The following is a 21,326-nucleotide window of genomic DNA, read 5'->3' as shown; positions in this document are numbered from 1 at the left end:
AATTTCACTATTTTTTTCTCATCGTTAATTATCTCTCTCCACTATCTTAAACTGTTATAGTCACAATATTTGAATTACATTGTAAGATTTCAGACTGTTCTTTTCCTGTAACCAACTTCACATTTCTTGTTTAATTAGATCAACAGTAAACAATTTTCAATGTACATTCGTTGTTACGTTTACTTCATCTCTATGTGTACATTTCTTTTTACTGCTGTTTACATGCGTTTGTAATTTTGGCTGACAAAGTTAACATATGGATGTGGGAGTGAGAAGTACAGTATTTAAACAGATTGATAGTTTACGTAACACAACATTTCCTTGTTTAATAATTAAAACAGCCGGTAATATGTAAGAATATAGATGCATTACAAGTGTTTTAGAAGCACTACAATATTACATATTCTAGATGTGTTTATTAGATATTATTTACACAAGCTTAATCTAACTTCATCGTTTCAGATTAATCAATTACAATTATAAATGTATACCATATAAATCTTGTGTTATAACTTTTTATATTACGGATTTCAGGATCGTAACATTGATTGCCAAACATTCTTCCAAGGTTACTCGTGTGATCTAATCAGTCGAATTCGAACGGCTATCCATTCATCTATTTTAGATGATGATTGTCCTACAGAGTGGCTTAAATCTTCTAAATGTAAACAATCACACAAGAACACTAACCTAAACCAAGATCCTCATGTTCTTGCTCAACGAGCTTGTTTGGTCGCTAGCTGGATAACAGTACCTTCATGTCGAATGAAAATAGTATTTGATTTGGCTTCAGTTGCTCCCCTACCGTGGTCTGATGATCTAATTGCACTAATTGAGAGTATTCTTGGTCAGGCTCGCATTCCAGGTTCCTGTTCACAATATGTTGATGGATTAACTCACAAAATGAACAAGTTGGAGCGTCTTTGCAATATTGCCCGCCTTCATGAAATATTTACTAGGTGATTTTTTATGATTGGAATATTTTGTATGTAATTTATCAGTCGTCTATACTGAATACCATATTTTAATGATTTCCCATAAAAGTGACCAATCATAGCGAAATTACATTATACCTATCCTCATCCGGTTTTTTTTCAGGTATGAACTAAAAGAGTTCAGTCTCAGTGATGTTGGTTACAATAATTCCTTATGGCTTGCTGATCAAGCTATTTCTCGTATTTTACGATCTAATGAAGGTCCTTTCGGGACAAATACACCTTTTATTACTCCACAACTAACTCGAAGTGATCCCGTGTATCGTGATGCTACAATTGTAGCTCAAAAATTACTTGATCAGTTACAATGGCCTCTGTTATTTGCACAATTATACACGGAATTAGCACTTTTCAAAGTTATCCAATCAAAAGAATTAGAGATCACTAGTTTTCCAGATGATTATGATAGTCGTATTTCGTTTTTCATTATTCATTTGAATTTCATTGCAAATGAAACATTATATGAATTTTTCAACCGATTTGGTAAACTAGAAGAAACACATACATTACAGTTTACATTTATAAAAGATTGGTTGATTCGTTTAACTTTTCGTTCGATGAAACAGCTATTTCAACATGGAGATGTTCTTATTCCATTTCAGGTAATTTAATAGCTTGCAAAATATTATTACATTTATTTCTTAAAAATATAATCATAACATGTTGCAGATATGTGTATAAAATTAGGTTTCATAAGTCTTTGAACATAGAACTAAATTATTGGTGATGCAGTTATATATGACCTCAACGTAAAGACTACTTCTTAACAGAATAAATGCTTGGAAGTCACATTATGAATTGATGTTTACTATGATAATACAACACTTTGCTGAAAGTCACTTGACACGAATAAGTGCTAAAAAAGTTTTTTAACAATTTTGGTTATTAAATGCAAAAGTGTTTGTTATAGTGAAATACTTAAACACTTGAAATTAAAAACCAAAATGGAATTTATAAGCAATAAAAATGAATAAAACAGATTCAGTTATTATAAGTAGCTTGTACTGGTTTAAATGATCTACTTTTCTCTATATCATCATTAATTATGGGTCCATTAACGCCGTTAATGTGTGTACCAAAATGATCAATAGCTCACACGACATTCTAATCTTTTCCCCAATCTACCAATCAAAATTCCAGGCAGACAAGGCACGTACACATTACTCACCATTATTTTTCAGTCTTTAGAACTCACGTGACTATATAAGCATAAAGTACATCCTGACGTGCTATAAATAATAAAATCACTATGTAAACTGCATTTGTGGTACAAATATGAAAAACATGCTTATGGTAATTACCACCATTCTGTCGATGGCTAGTGAGGTAAAAAGAAGCTTACAATTAGGAGAATATAAAGATATCGTAACCAAATTATCGAATGAATACAGATTATATATATCTGAACAATGCCATATTTATAGCTTATCGCTTACTAACACTACTAAATAAACCACCTTTTAAGTAAATATGCATACGTTTCTTTAGCTTGTGTTTTTATAGGCTCTTCATATTCCCTTTATATAAGTACAGTAGTCTTCAAAAGTCATCGGGAATCGAACTGAGCCATGTTAATAGGTGTAGAATATCTGGTTAGAGTCTGAGTGGTTACCGTAACCAGTTGTTTGTATAAACTTGGGGCTTTATGGCTCACAATCGTCCAAGTGCATTCATTCGTCTTCCTTTAGAAGTTGAGTCCCGAAATCTTTTTTTTTCTATACCTAATCTTTTCTGCTACCATTGATAATGTTACGACTACTACATTGCTACAACATTACCACCTATGGATATTTAAACGTAGAGATTTTCGTAACACACCGAATTTCATCTATAAACACATTCAATATAATTTCTTATCAATTGTTTTTTGTCTCTTCTAGCGTTCCTTGATTGTTGATCTCGGGTTATCGTTGGCTAGCATGAAAACTACTTTAAACTCTAATGAAAATGTCAAGAATTGTACACAAATGAGTTGGCGTCATCTAATGCAGTTTACCAAATTGTATATAACTTCACCTTCAGATGAAAATAACTCGACTAAACCAGAAATGTCAATTCTTCTAGAACTTTTTTCTAATGAGAAATGTGTATTTGGTTTATTAACTGATCGATTATGTATAATAAGGCGTCTAACAAAACTCTACATAGAACAGGTGTATTCTTCTAATGAATCTATGGAAATTGATAAATTATTTGATATCCCTGTAAAATTACGTTCTAGCTATCATTTTTTACTACCAGATCTTCCTCATGGAATACGAGAAGAATTTATAACTTGGCAATGGTTTTCAACATTATGTTCTTCTATTTGTTCTTCATATGAATCATGTTCGCAATCAAATTTAACAAATGATCATAGTTTATTCATTACAAAAGCATTCCAGATTCAATCGTTGTTAGTTAAAATGACAGAAATATTGATGAATAGTAAGTTTGTTGTATTTGAATAAGTTAGTTTTCTACTTTTATTTATATTACTGTAAAAAATGATATACCATATACGTCCTGTTTCTTTTTTTTACAGTTCATCAAACACGTTTGCACAATCCTATCAGGAAAATGAAAAATGAATTAGTCAAAATTTCCTCAACATATGGTTATTTAGTGCCAATTTGCTGTTATTGTCGTTGTATTTGGAATCGACCACTTGCACGTTTAGGTTGTATCATTGAACTCTATGTGTTGCATGTATTTCCATTTTTAATGAGAGTTGTAAAATCAATACAACTTGATGAAACAAGCATTCATAAAGCAATTGTTAACATTATTCCTTCAATTTTATCTACTTTTTCATCCTTACTATTATGGGCTGGTGGACAAGATCATTCAAGTCCTGTGGTTGAACAAAAGTGTATTTGTCGTATGTTTGGTATGTCACATTTGATATCAATTTTTTTAGTAATTTGTTTAGTGTATTGTTGTTGTTATGTTAGACTTTATACAACATTTGATTATCTCCCATGTTTGGCCACATAATTGTTCTTTGTTTTATTTATCAATATACTCACTAATTAAATACTTTATAGACCTTGAAAAAATAATTTATCTTCTCATAAACTTGTAATCCATGAAACAAACACAGGCGCCTAAGATTCTGGTTAACTGAAAATTCGTTGTGAAGTTGAGTCGACTTTTCAGGAGACTAAAACAAAATGCCGTTGTATCGGCATTTGTAAATGATCTATCGATATACGATTTGATTGTTGTAGTTGAGATAAGATTAATGTATTTCAAGTATGGTTTATTTGTATCCAGTTGTAAATTACGATTGTCAGTAGTGAATTAGTTGAAATCATTGAGTTTTGTGTTGCTAATGTAATGTTACTGCATTACTTCTTGTCGTATAAAATCTCCTTGTTCCACTCTAATCTATCACTGGAAATGTTTAATCTATTTTCTAAATTCGGGTGGCATAATAAAATGACGAAGCCTAATTGAAATAATCTATTAATATATTTATGCCAAGCATTTCAAACAATCTGAACATATTTACTCTCTTGACTTTCTTATCTTAAAGTGAAATAAGGTCAGTTTAATTAATTGTGACAGTGTAGCTTTATCACATATATTTATCTATAGTAATGATCGCTTTATTTAAATCACGTTTTTAATGTTGTCCTTACACTTAATGAGTTGACATCATGATATTTTTTGTATTATGTTGGACTGTGAATGAAAGTCTACCCAAAAACTCTGTACCACCCCCCGTACTTTTCAAATTATAGCTACCCTAAAGAGGTTGACGTTTAAATTCGGAAATTTAAACATGCATATTTCTCTGTCGTGTTTATAGATGTTTTCAACTTCCTCAATGTTGCATATACTTCTCTCAATAATCACTTAAAAGCAAAAACTATTGCCTCTCTGGTTTGTGTCTATAGCTTTAGAATGCTCTGCAAATGGTTTTCGTATAGTTTGTCACACATCAACTTTTACATAAAATTGATATGAAGCAGTGAATGCTATACACTCCTCTTATTATTAATGTAATGAAAAGTAGTTGTTCATCTACATTGTATAGAAATTAATTACTATCTATAGTCAGCTAACCATTGTCTCTTTGTTATAATCTTCTTCAGCTTTTCAAACAAATTTATCGTATTTGTCCCAGTTCTTTCCAGAGTTGGTCAAGTATACTCTAACAATAAACATGAATAAGATAAAAGTAGTCAACCTTCGAATCTCGCGAGGCGGGATCGTGGATGCGCACTGCTGAGGAGTCCCACAGTAGGACGAAACGGCCGTCCAGTGCATCCAGGTTTTCCATGGTGGTCTAGCTTCAATTGACTCATGATCTCAACTATATAAAATTACTAAAATCTCCACAAAACCCCCTTGTGATTTCAAGAGAACAGTAAATTTTTTGAGCAAGCAGTCTAACGCTTGAAACGCTCAATTTTGAATTATTGTGTTTCAGTTTTGGATCCCGCTTTACCGCACTTTGTAAATTTTTAGTCTTCACACGAAAAATATTTTTCAAACCATTTTTAATGAATTACCGGCCGCTGATTACTAAATTATATTTATATTTGTTCGTATATCTTTTTACTTGTCTAATTATTTCATGCGATAAAAATTATCATATGAGTTATTTATCATGGATGTAAATTTATTTTCGTTACATTAGCTTTAACAAATGAATTTCAAGCGCTTCGTCTAGTTGTTTATGCATTCACTAATGTTTTCAACCAAATTAATCGTGCATATCAAGTAAGATAGATTTTCATGCAGTCTGTAAATATGTTTTCTTTAAGTTATAATACATCAAATTTAGTGATAATTAATGATGTGATGAGAACTAATCTTTTTGATTTCAAACTATATATTTTTCCAGTAAATATTATATATTGACAGACAAAATTGTTTATATGACTTTTCTACAATTAATAACGCCGTTACTTGAATAACGTGTATTGATATCAATATGTATGTAGCTGGCTGACTGACTGATGTGTGTATATATTTTCATAGTTTATGTAGATCATTTCAACGTGAATATAAAGCTTTCTGCTGGCTGCTATCAGCCCAGGAGAAATATTGAAAATAAAGTAGCTTTGTGCATCTGTTTGATCTTAGTTTTGGATTATTTAGAAGTGTATATTCATTCAAGAACTGTAATTCAGGATAGAATTCAGGACCAACTCCAACTTTTATAAGCAAAGATGGATAGTGGCTAGCGGTGAAATCCAGGACGCGCGTTCCGTTTACTGGGACTCGTCAGTTGGATGTACCTGCATCTCAATGTTGATGTTCACTCTGGGACTCGAACCCAGTACCGTTCGCTTCAAACGCGATCGCGTTATCCACTCAGCTACTGAGTCCTAATAACCACCTGCTTGTGTACTGGGGTGAAGTTAAATTCACTTGATGTTGTTTACTTATATCTTCCCATTGTTATTTAGGACTGCAATTGATCAGTCTCTAATTGGCATATGCACATCCTGTGCGAACTGTTTCGATATTACCTGAAGTCTTAAGCTTTATAAGCAAAAATGGATAGTGGCTAGCATCGGAATCCAGGATGTGCGTTTCATCCTATTTGGGACTCGTCAGCTGGATGTACCTGAGTACTAGAGCTGATGTTCACTCCGAAACATCTTTGCTTATAGTGATTGTGCCTTAAGGCAATATCGAGGCAATCCTCACAGGATACACATATGCCAACAAGAGACTGATCAATTGCAGTCCCAAAATAACAATAGGAAAATATAAGTAAACAACACCAAGTGAATACAACTTCAGGTTTGTTGAAAAGTGTAGTATATTTAACCGATTGTGATCCAGTAGTTTATATTCCTAATTTATTCTATTCATAAAATTACGAGTCTGTCATCTGATGCCATTCGTTTTAGAACAATATCACTCCCGACATAATTTGACAAAATAATTTGAAGTCTCAGTTTTTCCTTCAAATGTACTCTTTTGTGTTTGCAATGATCAGTAGACCAATTTTATCTAAAATATGCGCCTTATCTTCCTGTTCTACTGACTGGTTTAAAGAGAGTATCTTGGACATCTGCTTTGTGTCATATTTGTTCATTTTTATGGCTGCCGGTAATACTTGACATTTGAGAAGTTAATTGTGTGTATTATTCATAGTAATCTTAGTACAGTATATATAAATTGAGGTTTGTGTTCTCTGAGCCAGATGGCTTAATTGCAGAGATTCGTTGTCTTTCATGATGACATCTCCAACTTCTTACTCTATGTAGAAGTGTACTTTTCAATTATTCCTTGAGTATTAAGTCAGTTCGTTCTGATAACCTTATTTGTAATTGGCTATCTCTCTACACTTTATTGTCTTCATTTGTCCTTGTATCTATGTCGATTACTTTTACCAATTAACTTTGTGACTGAACGACCAATTCCCTATGGATTCATAGGTTAGGTCTATGTCGTTGTGCCTGTTAATTTCTAATTGATCTGAATCCCATAACGCTACACGTTGTCCGGAATAACAATAAAAGTCACGCAGCTCATATATATATATATATATATATATATATATATATATATATATATATTTAGATATAGATATAGATAGATAGATAGATAGATAGATAGATAGATAGATAGATAGATAGATAGATAGATAGATAGATAGATAGATAGATAGATAGATAGATAGATAGATAGATAGATAGATAGATAGATAGATAGATAGATAGATAGATAGATAGATAGATAGATAGATAGATAGATAGATAGATAGATAGATAGATAGATAGATAGATAGATAGATAGATAGATAGATAGATAGATAGATAGATAGATAGATAGATAGATAGATAGATAGATAGATAGATAGATTACGATTTTCTTTCACAACTAATCGTTCCATTGTTTCTTCTTCTTTTTAAAAACAAAAATGAATAAATAGCCATCAAAAGTGTATGACAATGATCTTCTAGAATGCGTATTTTATACTTCTTTGTATCATGAGCAAACTACCACGGACATAGTTCATTCGAAATTACAATCGAGTCACTTTACTGATTCTTTGCAATACCTTACAAACTTATTGGAATGGTTTACACATCATTATTCACATGATGACAATAACAAAAGTGGTAAGCTATATATTCTTCAACGTGTATATATATATATATATATATATATATATATATATATCATTAACCTGTTTCTTGCGACTGTTCTATCTTGTTATATCAATAATCAGACATTAAAATATTTTTGAATCTGAAAGTAAATTTAATACATTTCTATTTATAATGTTATTTGGATCAAATTGGTATAATTTTATTGACTCGTAAAATATAGAATGCTGGACTTAACGGCATTATTTCAGATATGACCTTGTTTTCACCCTTATTACCTTTAGTTCGCTTAGAAGAACAGGTTTAAGGACAAGACGATGCACATGTAGAACAGAACTTTCCCAATTCTATTACTGCCACTAATAAATAAATGTTAAAGCACACAGTGAATGATAAATACAATAATATATTTGTAATATCCCAATGAGTAGAGAAATTAGATTTTCTGACGTTTCGTAACTCAGTGTGAGCCACTTCTACTCATTAGGCTATTACAAATATATTATTATTATTATTTATAACGATCTACCCAATACTCAATTTATTCAAAATTATCAAGCCAAACCTTGGTAATTATACCTACAAACATTAAATGAGTTTAGTAACTCCTTCATTGATGATTATTGCAAATAAAAGTTGTATAGATTTTTATTCAATTATTTTAATTGGCCTTACCTGTCAACCACTAGTAATTAGATTCTATCTATTTGAATCTGAGTTTTCGCTCGTGGTTTAAAAATTCCAAAAATGTAATCTATTTTTCTAGACAGATTCTTAGTACAGAAATCATTTTCCAATAACCAGTTTCTCTATTTAAGTAATCATAACATGTAGTCGTGTGATTTTATAAATTTTTGATTTGTGTATCTCAGTGATTGTATAAAAAAATTGAATTCATTTTGATTTACTTTAAAAATAATCTATGAATATTATGGATGTAATGTCAAATCAAATAATGTTAGTTGAATGATATATCACATAGTCCAAACTGTTGGGATGATAATGTTTGTATTGAAAGCCAAAACCTATTACATTGCAGTTACGTAGTCAGTAAGTAAGCTACAATGTAGGACCAGGCACATATATCCATTGGTCCAAGTTGCCACACTTCATTAGCACAACAAGCCGAACACCAAATTCATAGAAGTAGTTACTTCAATGGTAGTAATACATAAAAGAAAGTTTGTGTATAAGGGTATAAAAAAGGGAGAATGAATTAGTTCATAGAAATAAAGGTGTTATAACGTGAGAGTGTGTGCGTGCACTGTTTGATATATGAAGTGAATAATACCGCCAGTTGTTATATCGATTGATTGCGTGCCCTGTTTAGTATATGAACGCCCAATTAGAGAGCAGTGATTTATCGATCGCCCTATGATACACAAAATCGTATGAGCAGTCTTGAGTACTTGTCAGTCCTGCCATCTGTCTAGCCCAGCCAGTTAAGTCGAGAACACCAATAACAGCCTCTGCAATATGAATCATTATTCAAAAACATAGTGGGTTTATATATCAAACAGACAGACCAAATCGTACCATAAAATAGGAAATAACATTTGTACATGATTTGACTAAATGTGGCTGTGAATAGGGGGAACGGTAATTAATGGACTGGGGATAACTCAAGGATGGTAAATCGTATAATAATAGTCTATAGGTCAAAATAAAGCTTATAATAAAGGGGACACGAATATGAATAGTTTAGTTACTTAACAATTATACAATAGGAAATATACATATCACATTGGTCCATAAATAGTTTACAAAGTTACCATCCATAAAACTCCACGGGATACAACAAAAGATATAAAGTAATTTTGATCTCATCGTTTAAGGGAAGATAAAGAGTGTATACATCTACGCCATTGTGATCGATTCTGAGCCATGTCACACAGAGTCTCCAACCATTGGTTACAATAGTCACGTGGGCCCCCACCAAGTAGTCTGCATCTACCAACATGGCTCAGACCATAAGTTAGTGACTTTATGGACTGGTGTCACGTTTTGGTTTGACCGCCCCTAACTTTCTTTCAACCATCTCCAATACTAGTCAGCATAGCGCGTCGTGGTAATCGGTGTTCAGACGTACATAACACGTGGCCCAACCATCTCAATCGATGAAGATTCACAACTCCATCAACTGATTTACCATCATTCCCTAATAGCCTGCGCCTAATCTCACTATTACTTACTAGGTGATCCGAGCAATTACATAACCACCAGCTAAATATCCAAACTTATCGTAGATAAGTAAAATGTTTCTCAAAAATGATTTTTATCACATTCATTTATACTTGAATCGACTTCTTTCATGAAATTTTCTAGATTGTTTTTATCTCTTCATACTATTCAGAGTATTCCAAAACTATAAAATGCATTGTATATCCTGTCTTGTTATTCTTTAGATCTTACTAAACAAACATGTTATTCTTATTGTTATGTTTTCTTTCTGGAAATCTGTATCTTATTTTTCATTTCAAGTAAGATGGACGATGGGAAACCTAGCTTGCTATCTTTTTGTTAACATCATGATTTATTTATATAATGCTATCAGTAACAGTATGATTGATCGTAAAGAGGGAGATATCACATTGGTTGACTTTAAGCAGTTCTTATGTAGGGTTAAATAATCCGTCTTTTTGCCAAATTTCCATCATAAAATCAGAATTTCTGTCTTCACCTTGTAGATGACATTACTGGGAACAAAGAAAAACAAAAAGCTACAGGAACTAATAACACAGATATTCTTCATCGAATTTTAGAAGAAGGTATGAAAATTGCTTCAAGTTGGTCTTCAGAATTCGGCTTACGCCTAATTGGATCACATACCCTTCTAATTGGTATCGTGAATTTGATTAGATCGAGTGTAACTCGAAACATTTGGTCCGATTCTTTTATTTTCGTATGTGTATATGTTGTTAATAATATTATTCTAACAATATTATTTTAATTTGTTGTTTTACTTAAATTTGTGTTATATTTACTGATAATATTTTAGCTACTTCTATTGTTCTTTCATATTAATATTACAGTTCATATATATAATTCCCATTTAAATTTAGGAACACAAAGTTTATCAAAGGTATCTGTTTTCCAAAAATTGATTATCAAGTTCTACAGTTGTACATATACGAAATTCTAAGTATTAGTTCTATTACACCATATTTATTGATTGTTCATATTTCCTCACATGAATAATATTTAAATTTTTACACATTTACTGTTGTACAGCTTGATAGTAAATTCGGTTAAAGATTCTTTCACTTAACTTCGTGTTTTATTAAACATGAACTAACAATCAGTAGTTCGTTTTGAAATGGTTTCGGCTATCCCTATGTTGGTATTTTTGACTGAAATATCAGTCTTGTTTGACATACGGTCATCTTGTGCAGATTACTGCTAAATATTCGGTATCAACTTGTGTAGTGATGGCTTTATCGAGGAAATCCTCACATACTGCCCATATAGCAACCTGGACTGATCATATTTCAGTGAAAAAGACAAACAACAATTATCTAAGCCATTTCAAATTGAGCTAAATCTCATACCCGTTGCTCAAATGAGTGTCTATCTGGACTCAGTAGCTAGGTGGATAATGCGATAACGTTTAAAGAAGAGTACGACACTGGGTTCTAGTTACGGAATAAACATCAACTCTGAAATCCAGGTACATCTAGTTGATGAATCCCAAGTGGGATGAAATGCGCGTCCACTGCTAGCCACATTCCGTCTAGTCTATATTAACAATCAGTAGTTTTACATATCACGTAATTTCTGATAAACTATCGGATCTCTCTGTCTTATTTAAACTTATCATAAAGACTAATTTAATTCATTTATATTTTTGAAGATTAATTATTTTGACTTTCGTTTCAGGAGATCGAAACGAAATCGTTAATTGGCTTTCAGGTCATATAATTACAACAGTTTTGGCATTAGTAATGTGTATATTTGTAAATTATTTCTCATCATACTGTTAGGATAAAATGATAATTGATTATTGAAAGTAATTGGTGATCAGAGAAGATTGCGATTGTGGTTTACCTGTTTCATTTAAGCTTTTTAAATTAAGTTGATCTAGAAAGTAAATGAATCGTGTTTACTTTAATTTTTGATTTACTAAAATTCACTGTAATGACTCACGTCCAAAGTAAGGCAAAAAAAAGTCGGTATACTTCAATTGTTTGAAATGACACACTTGTCGATGTCATCGATGATAATAATTCGAAATCCAAGATAGATTTAATATAATTCTAGGTCTTAGTAGACATGTATAAAACTTGAAATACTCTCGAAATGCAATTTACTATTTTTAAAAATCAAGTAACTATTTAGTTTTGGAGTAGATCTCTTATTTCCTTTACAAATATATATAAATACAATTTTTCCCAACCCGAATCCATTCCAATATCATGTTATGATATCATTTCAATTCTCATTCGAAAATAAACAGTTGAACAATATCTTTTATATACACGTGTAACTCTATTGAATATATGACTTTTGATTGAACAATCAAAAAAATGGAGTTTCATCTAAAAAAGTATTTAAAAAGTGTAAGTAACAAATTATCATTTTGAGATGGTGGAGAACACTTCACTTCTACCCGAAGTTTGTGCTGATGATGTCGTTCAGAAGGACGATGAAAGCTCCACGACCAAACCATCCAGCTCAGAGAACAAAACTCCATCAAAATTATTATTTCTTTGATAATTTCGTTATCGATAGAATCAAATCATTTGGATTATAAGACTCAACACTGTGTATGTACAATTAGAAATAAGGGAAAAAAGCAATTCTGATATGTAACACGTCTTCTTAATTTATTAGTTTGGGTGTATTAATTTCATTTCGTTAATCCGCTTGTTTTTCTCCAACGATTCATCAGTTAAAAGTTATTGTTTTCCAAATCTTTCACAGGATTTAGAAATTCAAGAACTCAATAATGATGCAGTTAACAATTGTTTCAATCTATGTAATAAGTGCTTATCTTCCAGCTTGAATTCAATATTAAATCCATCAGAGGGAAAGTATTTGGATCAACCATTAGCCTTATCATTAGCTCTTGCTTTGCCTATTGAAGAAGCGACAAATGTAGTTCGTAATTTTGTCGCGCACAACAAGCATGCACCGAAAAAAATTATGGCAAGAATTTTTCAGTTTAATTTTTGTTTTTCCTCTAAAGAATACATTTAATGAATAATTTAATTACTTTGTTTATTGTCCACAGTGATTCCATACGATCATATGTTGCGTTCACATTTTAAGATGTCAATCAAATCGTTGTGTTTGAAATGCTATCTTGAAATATCAAACTTTGCCCTTAACCTGGCTATTTTTTTCGGATTATTAGATACATAATTGTAGAACCTGAAGAGAATTTATCGAAAAGAGTATTCTTCGTTCAAATATTCATCTTTTAAAGTGAATGAATTATGGTATTGAGGCACATAGCTAAAGATGCTCATGTGCCAACAACTGATCAGCTACAGTTATTGACATTAACAAATGAGAAAAGACAAATCCTTATAAATAATCTTTGCTTTAATGTCCGAAAAATCAAGTATAATGATAATTTCGTACACAGAATGATGTTTTTGAAATATTATATTTCCATAAAACACGAGGGAAGTTGGTTTGTAAGAAGTAAATATCTAGATAATTCAATACTTATTTAAAAATTGAAATCAATATTCCTCAGTCCACAATTATCACCTAACTCTGAGATTTGTAGTCATCTTGAAGATATTATGTGCATGTTTATCATTCATTTTAAATGGAGTGTTTATCATAAAAAACCATGCTTAAATTTTTTACGTTGTTTTTATTGTTTTTATTTACACACTGACTTTTCAAGAAACACTTAAGTGATTGAACTGATGCTGTTTTTATATATTCCCTGAAGGGTTGGTATCTAATAAAATCTCTGCACAGATTCAGAAAGCCCGGTTGGTATTTTCTAATTTGCGTCACTTGTGGGGTGTTGTTCGCCTTTCAATCAAATGGCTTATATATTGCTCAGCAGTGCGCTCTGATTGATTGATTCGGTCTATGGTCGTCAAACGGAAAGACATACCTAGGCTTCAGGATCTTGATCGTAGATGTTCTCTACTTCAACGGATAATAGGTTGATAGTTTCAAATAAATTGAGCATTGGATAGAGAGTTAATAATAAATATGTTTTTGTTACATCCCAAAGAGTCATAAAACGTCAGAAATACAATTTTTCTACTTGACGGATGATGTTTGCTCGTGCAGAAATAGAGTGGAAGGAAGCTGGGGGCAGCCAAACCATAATCGAGCATCAGTCCATATTGGTAAATGAAGACTTTATGCTTTTTTGGTGTGTTTTATAACCGCAATCAATGGTTAGAGACGTTATATGACATCTTTCGAAATCGATCAAAATGGCACAGATGTATTTACTCATTATCTTTCTCTGGATTTCGAGCTTTAGTATTCCGTCATACATTCTTTTTCACTATGCCCCTTCAGACCATATTTTCGTTGACTAACCTTTCTCCCTATCACTGCTACTAAATTATTTCGATCTCCATCAGAATTAATCTTGTTAATCTGGTCTCGTGCCAATGTGCTACGACAACTCTAATTAACGAACATCTGTGCTATGCCGTATGATGATTATGTCCTTCTGTCTAATGTCATATCGTCTATTTAAGTCAACCACTTTATCACCTCTTCTTCTATTTCAGTCAAATCTCTTCCTTTTCTTTGGTGGTCATTCTCTTATAAAGTCTATCACTGCGTATTAATCCATCGGTTGAAATAGATTTCTCTCACCTACTGTAGTGAACAGAACACGACTGGGGACAATCGAATGTATTTAAGCAAAGATTACAGACTATCTCAATAAATTCTGATTACCAAACAATGAACAGTCAATTTGCAAATTAACAACCAATTGTTTCAATCTTCACTGTTTCTTCTCTTATTCCATTGCTCATGCATTTTCCAGACGTTTGCGTTTCATTTCAGTTCTTTCCTCATCGGTCTTCTGCCAAAATACATTCTATGTCTGACCCACACCATATACTACTTATATGGATATAAGTAGACCACACCACACTCGTCCCCCCTTTAAAGCATTCGTACATGCGGTGGTTCTGCTCGCCATGCCACTATCTTCTTTCACTGCAGTCTGTGCCAAACTCTCCGTCAGAATGTCGAGTCTGCGGCGCGCTGACCTCCATAGCTCCGTCGACCTGCCGGGGCACCAACATCCGCATCCACCCGGCACCCGGGACGTTCAACACCCGTACTCCACCGGCCTGCTGAGCCATCTACATCCGATGTCCGCCCAGCAGCCGCACGTCCCACTGCTTCTCTCCGTCGACAGCACCCGCTACAGCCAACGCCGCCCCGCCAGAACACTCCACTCGACGCCAACTCTCCACACCATACTGCCCCAACTAGCACCTCAACTCCAGACCCGCAGTGGCGTCCGCAGAACAGCACCCTTCCTCCTCCTGGTTGGCAGCGACACCAAATGTAGTGAACAAAACACTGGTTGGGGACAATCGAATGTATTTAAGCAAAGATTACAGACTATCTCAATAAATTCTGATTACCAAACAATGAACAGTCAATTTGCAAATTAACAACCAATTGTTTCAATCTTCACTGTTTCTTCTCTTATTCCATTGCTCATGCATTTTCCAGACGTTTGCGTTTCATTTCAGTTCTTTCCTCATCGGTCTTCTGCCAAAATACATTCTATGTCTGACCCACACCATATACTACTTATATGGATATAAGTAGACCACACCACACTACCTCTTATTTATTATTTACATATTTTAACGTACTTTTTTTCATCTCAGGTGACATGTGATTCCACACGATGTTTCCCTTCTTAGTTTTCATATAGCCTATAAATTATTGAATAAATACGTTGTTTTATCTCATTCCAATCCAAAAAATATGTGTTCAGTTTGAAACTTTTTATATATCCCTCCATATAAGCTAACTGGCTTTATGTTGCATTATGCTATGTTGTTTGGTATTACTGCTTGTATCTTCTTTTTCTCAGTTTATACATAATTGATAATACCACCATGATATTCTCTAATGCCTTGATCTGTCTAATATTTTCGTCATTTCGACGTTGGTGTAATGGAATATTGTTATATATCTATAGCTTGTTATGTTTCAATGGTTAATTGCCGTTTCCTCTATTTTCTTGTTTCTATTATTAGGCTGTAGCGAACATTATCTTTATGTTCTCTCAAATAACGTGTAAACGTGATATAAACCTATTGGAATTGAGTCAAACAATGGGTAAAATGTGGAGTTGGCATATTGTCTTGAAACCGTATAAAGTGTGTACATAAGTTGTTTGATTTAACTGTTTGTGGTTGTTTTTATTACTTAACATTATTTTTAGCTGTGTTCGGTAATATGGATGTTGATTAACTATCAGTCACAATTCTTGTAGAACCTTTCCATACTTGGATTAGCTTGTATTGTTAATAACTGATAAATACTAACTTAATAAAAACAGTAACATTTAACTATCTTAAAATCTCTTACAAGAAAATATGTTTATTATTAACGTCTTGGTGTAATAACCACATTTAATGAAACCTTTCATCTTTTAAAATTAACTGTTAACTAATCAACAGTACTGTTTTGTTCTTCCAATTTTTATCTTTTTTCCAATAGGTCATCTTGTATCGTTTTCCTGTAGACAAGTATTATTTTTCTCCCTTCAGTTTAGGTGATTTTGAAATCTGTAGTTATTCTGTTGTTTATATAACTTTAATAAATGAAAATAAATCTGGCATTTGCTAATATGTATTTACAAATCATGCGTGTTAGGTTGTTACAGAAACATATATTTATTATACTTTTAAGCAATATCAAATGTACAGTGAACTCATATTTCCTTACAGACTGTAACTTCACATTTGTCGACGATGAATTCTGTATGATAGTTTCCAATATTGAAACGTATGTTTCATGTTGTTTGGAGCCGATCAGGAGAACCTAATTTGTTCCCGTTAACTGTTGATCCTCTCATTGTGGTTAATGATATTCGTTCTTATGTAATTTGTTATTATGAGTCAGTAATGTTGCAGATAGTCTGACTTATTCTGTACTATTTCACTTTGTATATGATAATTGAGACTTCTTTTTACATTGTGTTGAAAATCATTATTTAATTATTTATTTCTTTTTAAATCAAGCTAAACTTTAGTCGTATAATTACACATGGAATGGATCACTCATCATTACAACATATACTTGACAAGTTATGCCGAATGGTACCATCGCTCAAAGAACAAAGTGTCTACCTTGTACCCAGTGACCTTCGAAGTAGTGAATCCATGTCAAAAAGATTGGACACGACTGAACGATCTTTACCGTCAATTAGATTGATTGCCAGATTTTCCAAAGATTTCAATATACCACTAAGACCTTATTTAATTAAACATTTAAATTTTTTATTTAAACCACATAATAGTTGTGCCGATTCTGCTTTAGGCGAAGAGGGGGATTTCTCATTCACAGGACTTAGTAATAACGACAATATGTTTTTACCAATATCTCCAAATGTAATCAACGGATCTGAAGTGAATTGTTTCATGTATGTTATTCTATCTTACTATTTTGAAGTTTATTCCTTACTGTATTTCAATGATAATAATAACTTCATTTTTGTTACTTTACTTAGAAATTACCTTCAGTGCACTTACTTCTAGATTTGTATTTCATAAGTTTGCATCAATATTACTTAGTATTATAGACAGATCATGAGATAATCAATGAACAAACTTAATTATGGTCAGAATAATTTCTGAGAGTCATAATACTAGGTCAGTAGTTTAACGTACATAACTAAATGAAGGTAATAAAGTATGAAGAAAAGATTTGTGCAGTTGTGTAATAAACTTGTAATAGCATTATGTTATCCACTTGGAACATAAAGAATTTCAGTCGGTCAGTCAACTACAACGTAGGACCAGGCAAATATATCCATCGGTCCAAGTTGCTACACTTCATTAGCACAAAACGATGAACACCGAATTCATAGAAGTATAGCACAAAACGATGAACACCGAATTCATAGAAGTAGTTAATTTAGTGGTGGTAATATATAAAAGAAAGGTTATATATATATATATATATATATATATAGTACAGGAAGAAAGACAGGTATGAAGCAATTTTAATCTCACCGTTTAAGGGAAGATAAAGAGTGTATACATGATATGACGTGTAAGTTGAAACGCTTTATTCGGATCCTAGCTATTCGGATAACCCCAGGCTAGCACTACTCAGCGACTTGAAAGACCAGAGAGAAGACACGAGTATCAGAGAAGCACTTTACTACAAGGTTCAATTATGTACAGAAAAACAGGGGTTTTATAGTAATTAAAAGACCTTGAGATTCCATAGTAGCAGTATGTTAACAGCCAATCAGGACCTTGTTATTTTAGTAGCATAGCTTCTAACTAATCGCTGATTGGTTGGGCTCTTTATGAGCCTCTCTAGAGTTTATTGTAAGCCGACCTAACAATACATCTACGCCATTGTGATCGATTCTGAGCCATGTCACACAGAGTCTCCAACCATTGGTTACAATAGTCACGTGGGCCCCCACCAAGTAGTCTGCATCTACCAACATGGCTCAGACCACAAGTTAGTGACTTTATGGACTGGTGTCACGTTTTGGTTTGACCGCCCCTAACTTTCTTTCAACCATCTCCAATACTAGTCAGCATAGCGCGTCGTGGTAATCGGTGTTCAGACGTACGTAACATGTGGCCCAACCATCTCAATCGATGAAGATTCACAACTTCATCAACTGATTTACCATACTGCGTCTAACCTCACTATTACCCGGTGATCCCAGCAGATGCTGGCAATATTTCTAAGGCATCTGTGATCAAATACTAGTTACTTACGCGTATCTTCTATTAATGTCCACGTCTCACAGCTGTAAAGTAGAACAGAGCGAACTGCTGCGTAGTATACTCATCTGTTAATTGATGGACAGGTATCTCGCCTTCGCCATAGGTGACGTAAGTTGGCAAAAGCCAAACGAGCTTTTCGAATCCGTGCTGAGATTTCGTCAGACACCAACCCATTTGGGCTGATCAGACTTCCAAGACAAGTGAAGTTGTCGACGCGTTCGACTACTTCACTCCCTATCCTTAGTTCAGGTGTTGACGCAGGCCAGTCCTGGAATGACAGTTTACATTTAGAGGGAGAGAAACGCATTCCAAACATCCTGACACTGGTACTCAGTACTACTAAAACACTACATTTTATCAGCGTCTTCACCGAACAGGATAATCTCATCTGCGTATTCTAAGTCAATAAGTGGACCTCGTGGTAGGAGATCAATTCCTGAAAATTCAGTCGAAGAGAGTGTTATTTACAGCAGTAGGTCTATGATGAGATTGAACAAAAATAGAGATAGTGGACAATCTTGTCGGACACCATTTGAGGTTGTAAAATCAGACGACAGTTCTGCATAACCATAACCTCTGACTCGACTAGTAGTGTTCGAGTAAAGAGCCCTCACAAGGTTTCTGTACTTCTGAGGTACACCTTTCAATGACAGACACTGCCACAGAACCTCTCGATTTACAGAGTCAAATGCTACTTTCAAATAAATAAAAACTATCATTGTCGGACGCCGATAAGTATGCTTGTGTTCTGAAGTCTGACGAATAGTGAATATGTGGTTGATGCAACCACAACCAGGTCTGAAGCCAGCCTGATTTTCTCGTGTTTGAAGTTCACGAGTTTTTGTTAAGCGTTCGATAATTATTGAGGCTAGTATTTTAGATGCTATATTAGTCAAACTAACCCCTCTATGGTTATCACAGGATGATTTTGACCCCTTCTTATATATTGGGACAATAAGTGATTGTGACCAGTCAAATGGGATTACGTCCAACTCCCAGATTTTAGCCAAAATATCAGTCAACCTAATCGCTGAAATTGGACCACCACATTTAAAGACCTCTGGAGCCAATCTATCTGGACCAGCTGCTTTTCCTCGTTTCAGATTAGTTATAGCCTTTTGAACTTCAAGTAGAGTCGGGTTACCTACTTCAATGTTCCATTCAGACTGTTTGGGAATGGTGGGTAGTTGTAGAGTAGGTGAAGGCCAGCTGAAATGCTCCTTAAAGTGTTCCGCCTATCGTTCTAAACGTCTGGGCTGAGTGCAGATAAGGGTTTTGTCTTTTTCCGAGATTGTTTCGCTTACACTTGACTTCTTAATTCCTGTTTCTTCCATTAGTCTGAAGAGTTGCAGTCAAATGAGCCAATGCTAGTTTGAACAGAGACAAAGCAAGATATGCTTATGACATTGCAAAAACATTTTAAAAATAGAATATTTGAATAGCGTATGATTGAACAAATATTTTACCTGTTAAAGCCCTCTTCTCCTTATCATGCTGTATTCATCAAAACATACTATCAATCAATGTTCATTTATCAAGATATTATTACTAGTCATAGTACTTTATTTTGTTATGAGACATTCTCAATATTTTTGTTTGTGCACAAATTATGACGACTGTTTTTTCTTCTCTGTCTATTTCTTCTTAAAAGACGTTATCAGAAAATCTGCTTATCTCGCGCCCATACAATACTTAAATTATTATTCAGATCAGGTAAACAATCTGATAATCCACAACATTCATTGAATGAATTGGCTACTTTACTCCAATCGTTTTATGCCAGCACATCACCTTATGATTACGAGCGTTTGAGCTTTTTATTCTCATGGATTCGTACTTGTTGCTCAAGGGTGATTACAAATAAAGTCAGTTTGTGACTAATTTTCTATGACATTTATTTATGCCAAATTAAAAGTTATCAATAACACTGATTTTCAATTCCACTACTTACTGATGTATACACATTTTATTTACGAAAGATAAGTCGACAATTATTCATCTCTACGTGCGACTGTGTGCTTAACCTTTTACTTAAAAGTATCATACAGAACTTACGAAATCAATGATCATCGTATAACTCCAGTGTTCTCATCATCGCTATGATCAGCAACTATATCTTGCACCCTCAAAGTAAAAGTGAAAACTTTTTCTTATACAGTTAATGCTTGATAATCAAATACATGTTATATAAGTGTTACAAATAAATTAGTGTCAACAAAAATGCCATTGATTACTAATCAAACATGGTTGCTACAATATTCAGTTAGTGAAAGATTTGATACTTTACTTTCTACATCATGAGGTTGCTCCTTGCTTATGATCATTTTTGAAAGTAT

General features: G+C 33.3%; 1 protein-coding gene and 1 non-coding gene across 2 annotated transcripts in view; one reads left to right on the top strand and one right to left on the bottom strand.

Moving 5' to 3' along the window:
* Smp_141710 (putative hypothetical protein) overlaps positions 1 to 21,326 on the top strand; it is a gene marked incomplete at its 3' end in the record, with an annotated part of 45,548 nt that overhangs the window by 24,069 nt on the left and 153 nt on the right. The window contains exons 12-20 of the mRNA XM_018794206.1: positions 535 to 959; positions 1,099 to 1,597; positions 2,876 to 3,422; positions 3,520 to 3,864; positions 5,623 to 5,705; positions 10,719 to 10,919; positions 12,974 to 13,147; positions 16,270 to 16,392; positions 20,652 to 20,855. Coding sequence (XP_018648642.1) covers positions 535 to 959; positions 1,099 to 1,597; positions 2,876 to 3,422; positions 3,520 to 3,864; positions 5,623 to 5,705; positions 10,719 to 10,919; positions 12,974 to 13,147; positions 16,270 to 16,392; positions 20,652 to 20,855 — 2,601 coding nt within the window. The remainder of the gene's footprint in view (positions 1 to 534; positions 960 to 1,098; positions 1,598 to 2,875; positions 3,423 to 3,519; positions 3,865 to 5,622; positions 5,706 to 10,718; positions 10,920 to 12,973; positions 13,148 to 16,269; positions 16,393 to 20,651; positions 20,856 to 21,326) is intronic.
* On the bottom strand, positions 6,246 to 6,312 carry Smp_tRNA_00974_Gln_TTG.1.1. The gene has a single exon. It is a non-coding gene (tRNA).

This window comes from Schistosoma mansoni, chromosome 1 (genome assembly GCF_000237925.1).
Source record: "Schistosoma mansoni strain Puerto Rico chromosome 1, complete genome".
In the NCBI taxonomy this organism is placed as follows: domain Eukaryota; kingdom Metazoa; phylum Platyhelminthes; class Trematoda; order Strigeidida; family Schistosomatidae; genus Schistosoma; species Schistosoma mansoni.
The sequence above is the reverse complement of the archived record's forward strand: the minus strand, read 5'-3'. Positions and strand labels throughout refer to the sequence as shown.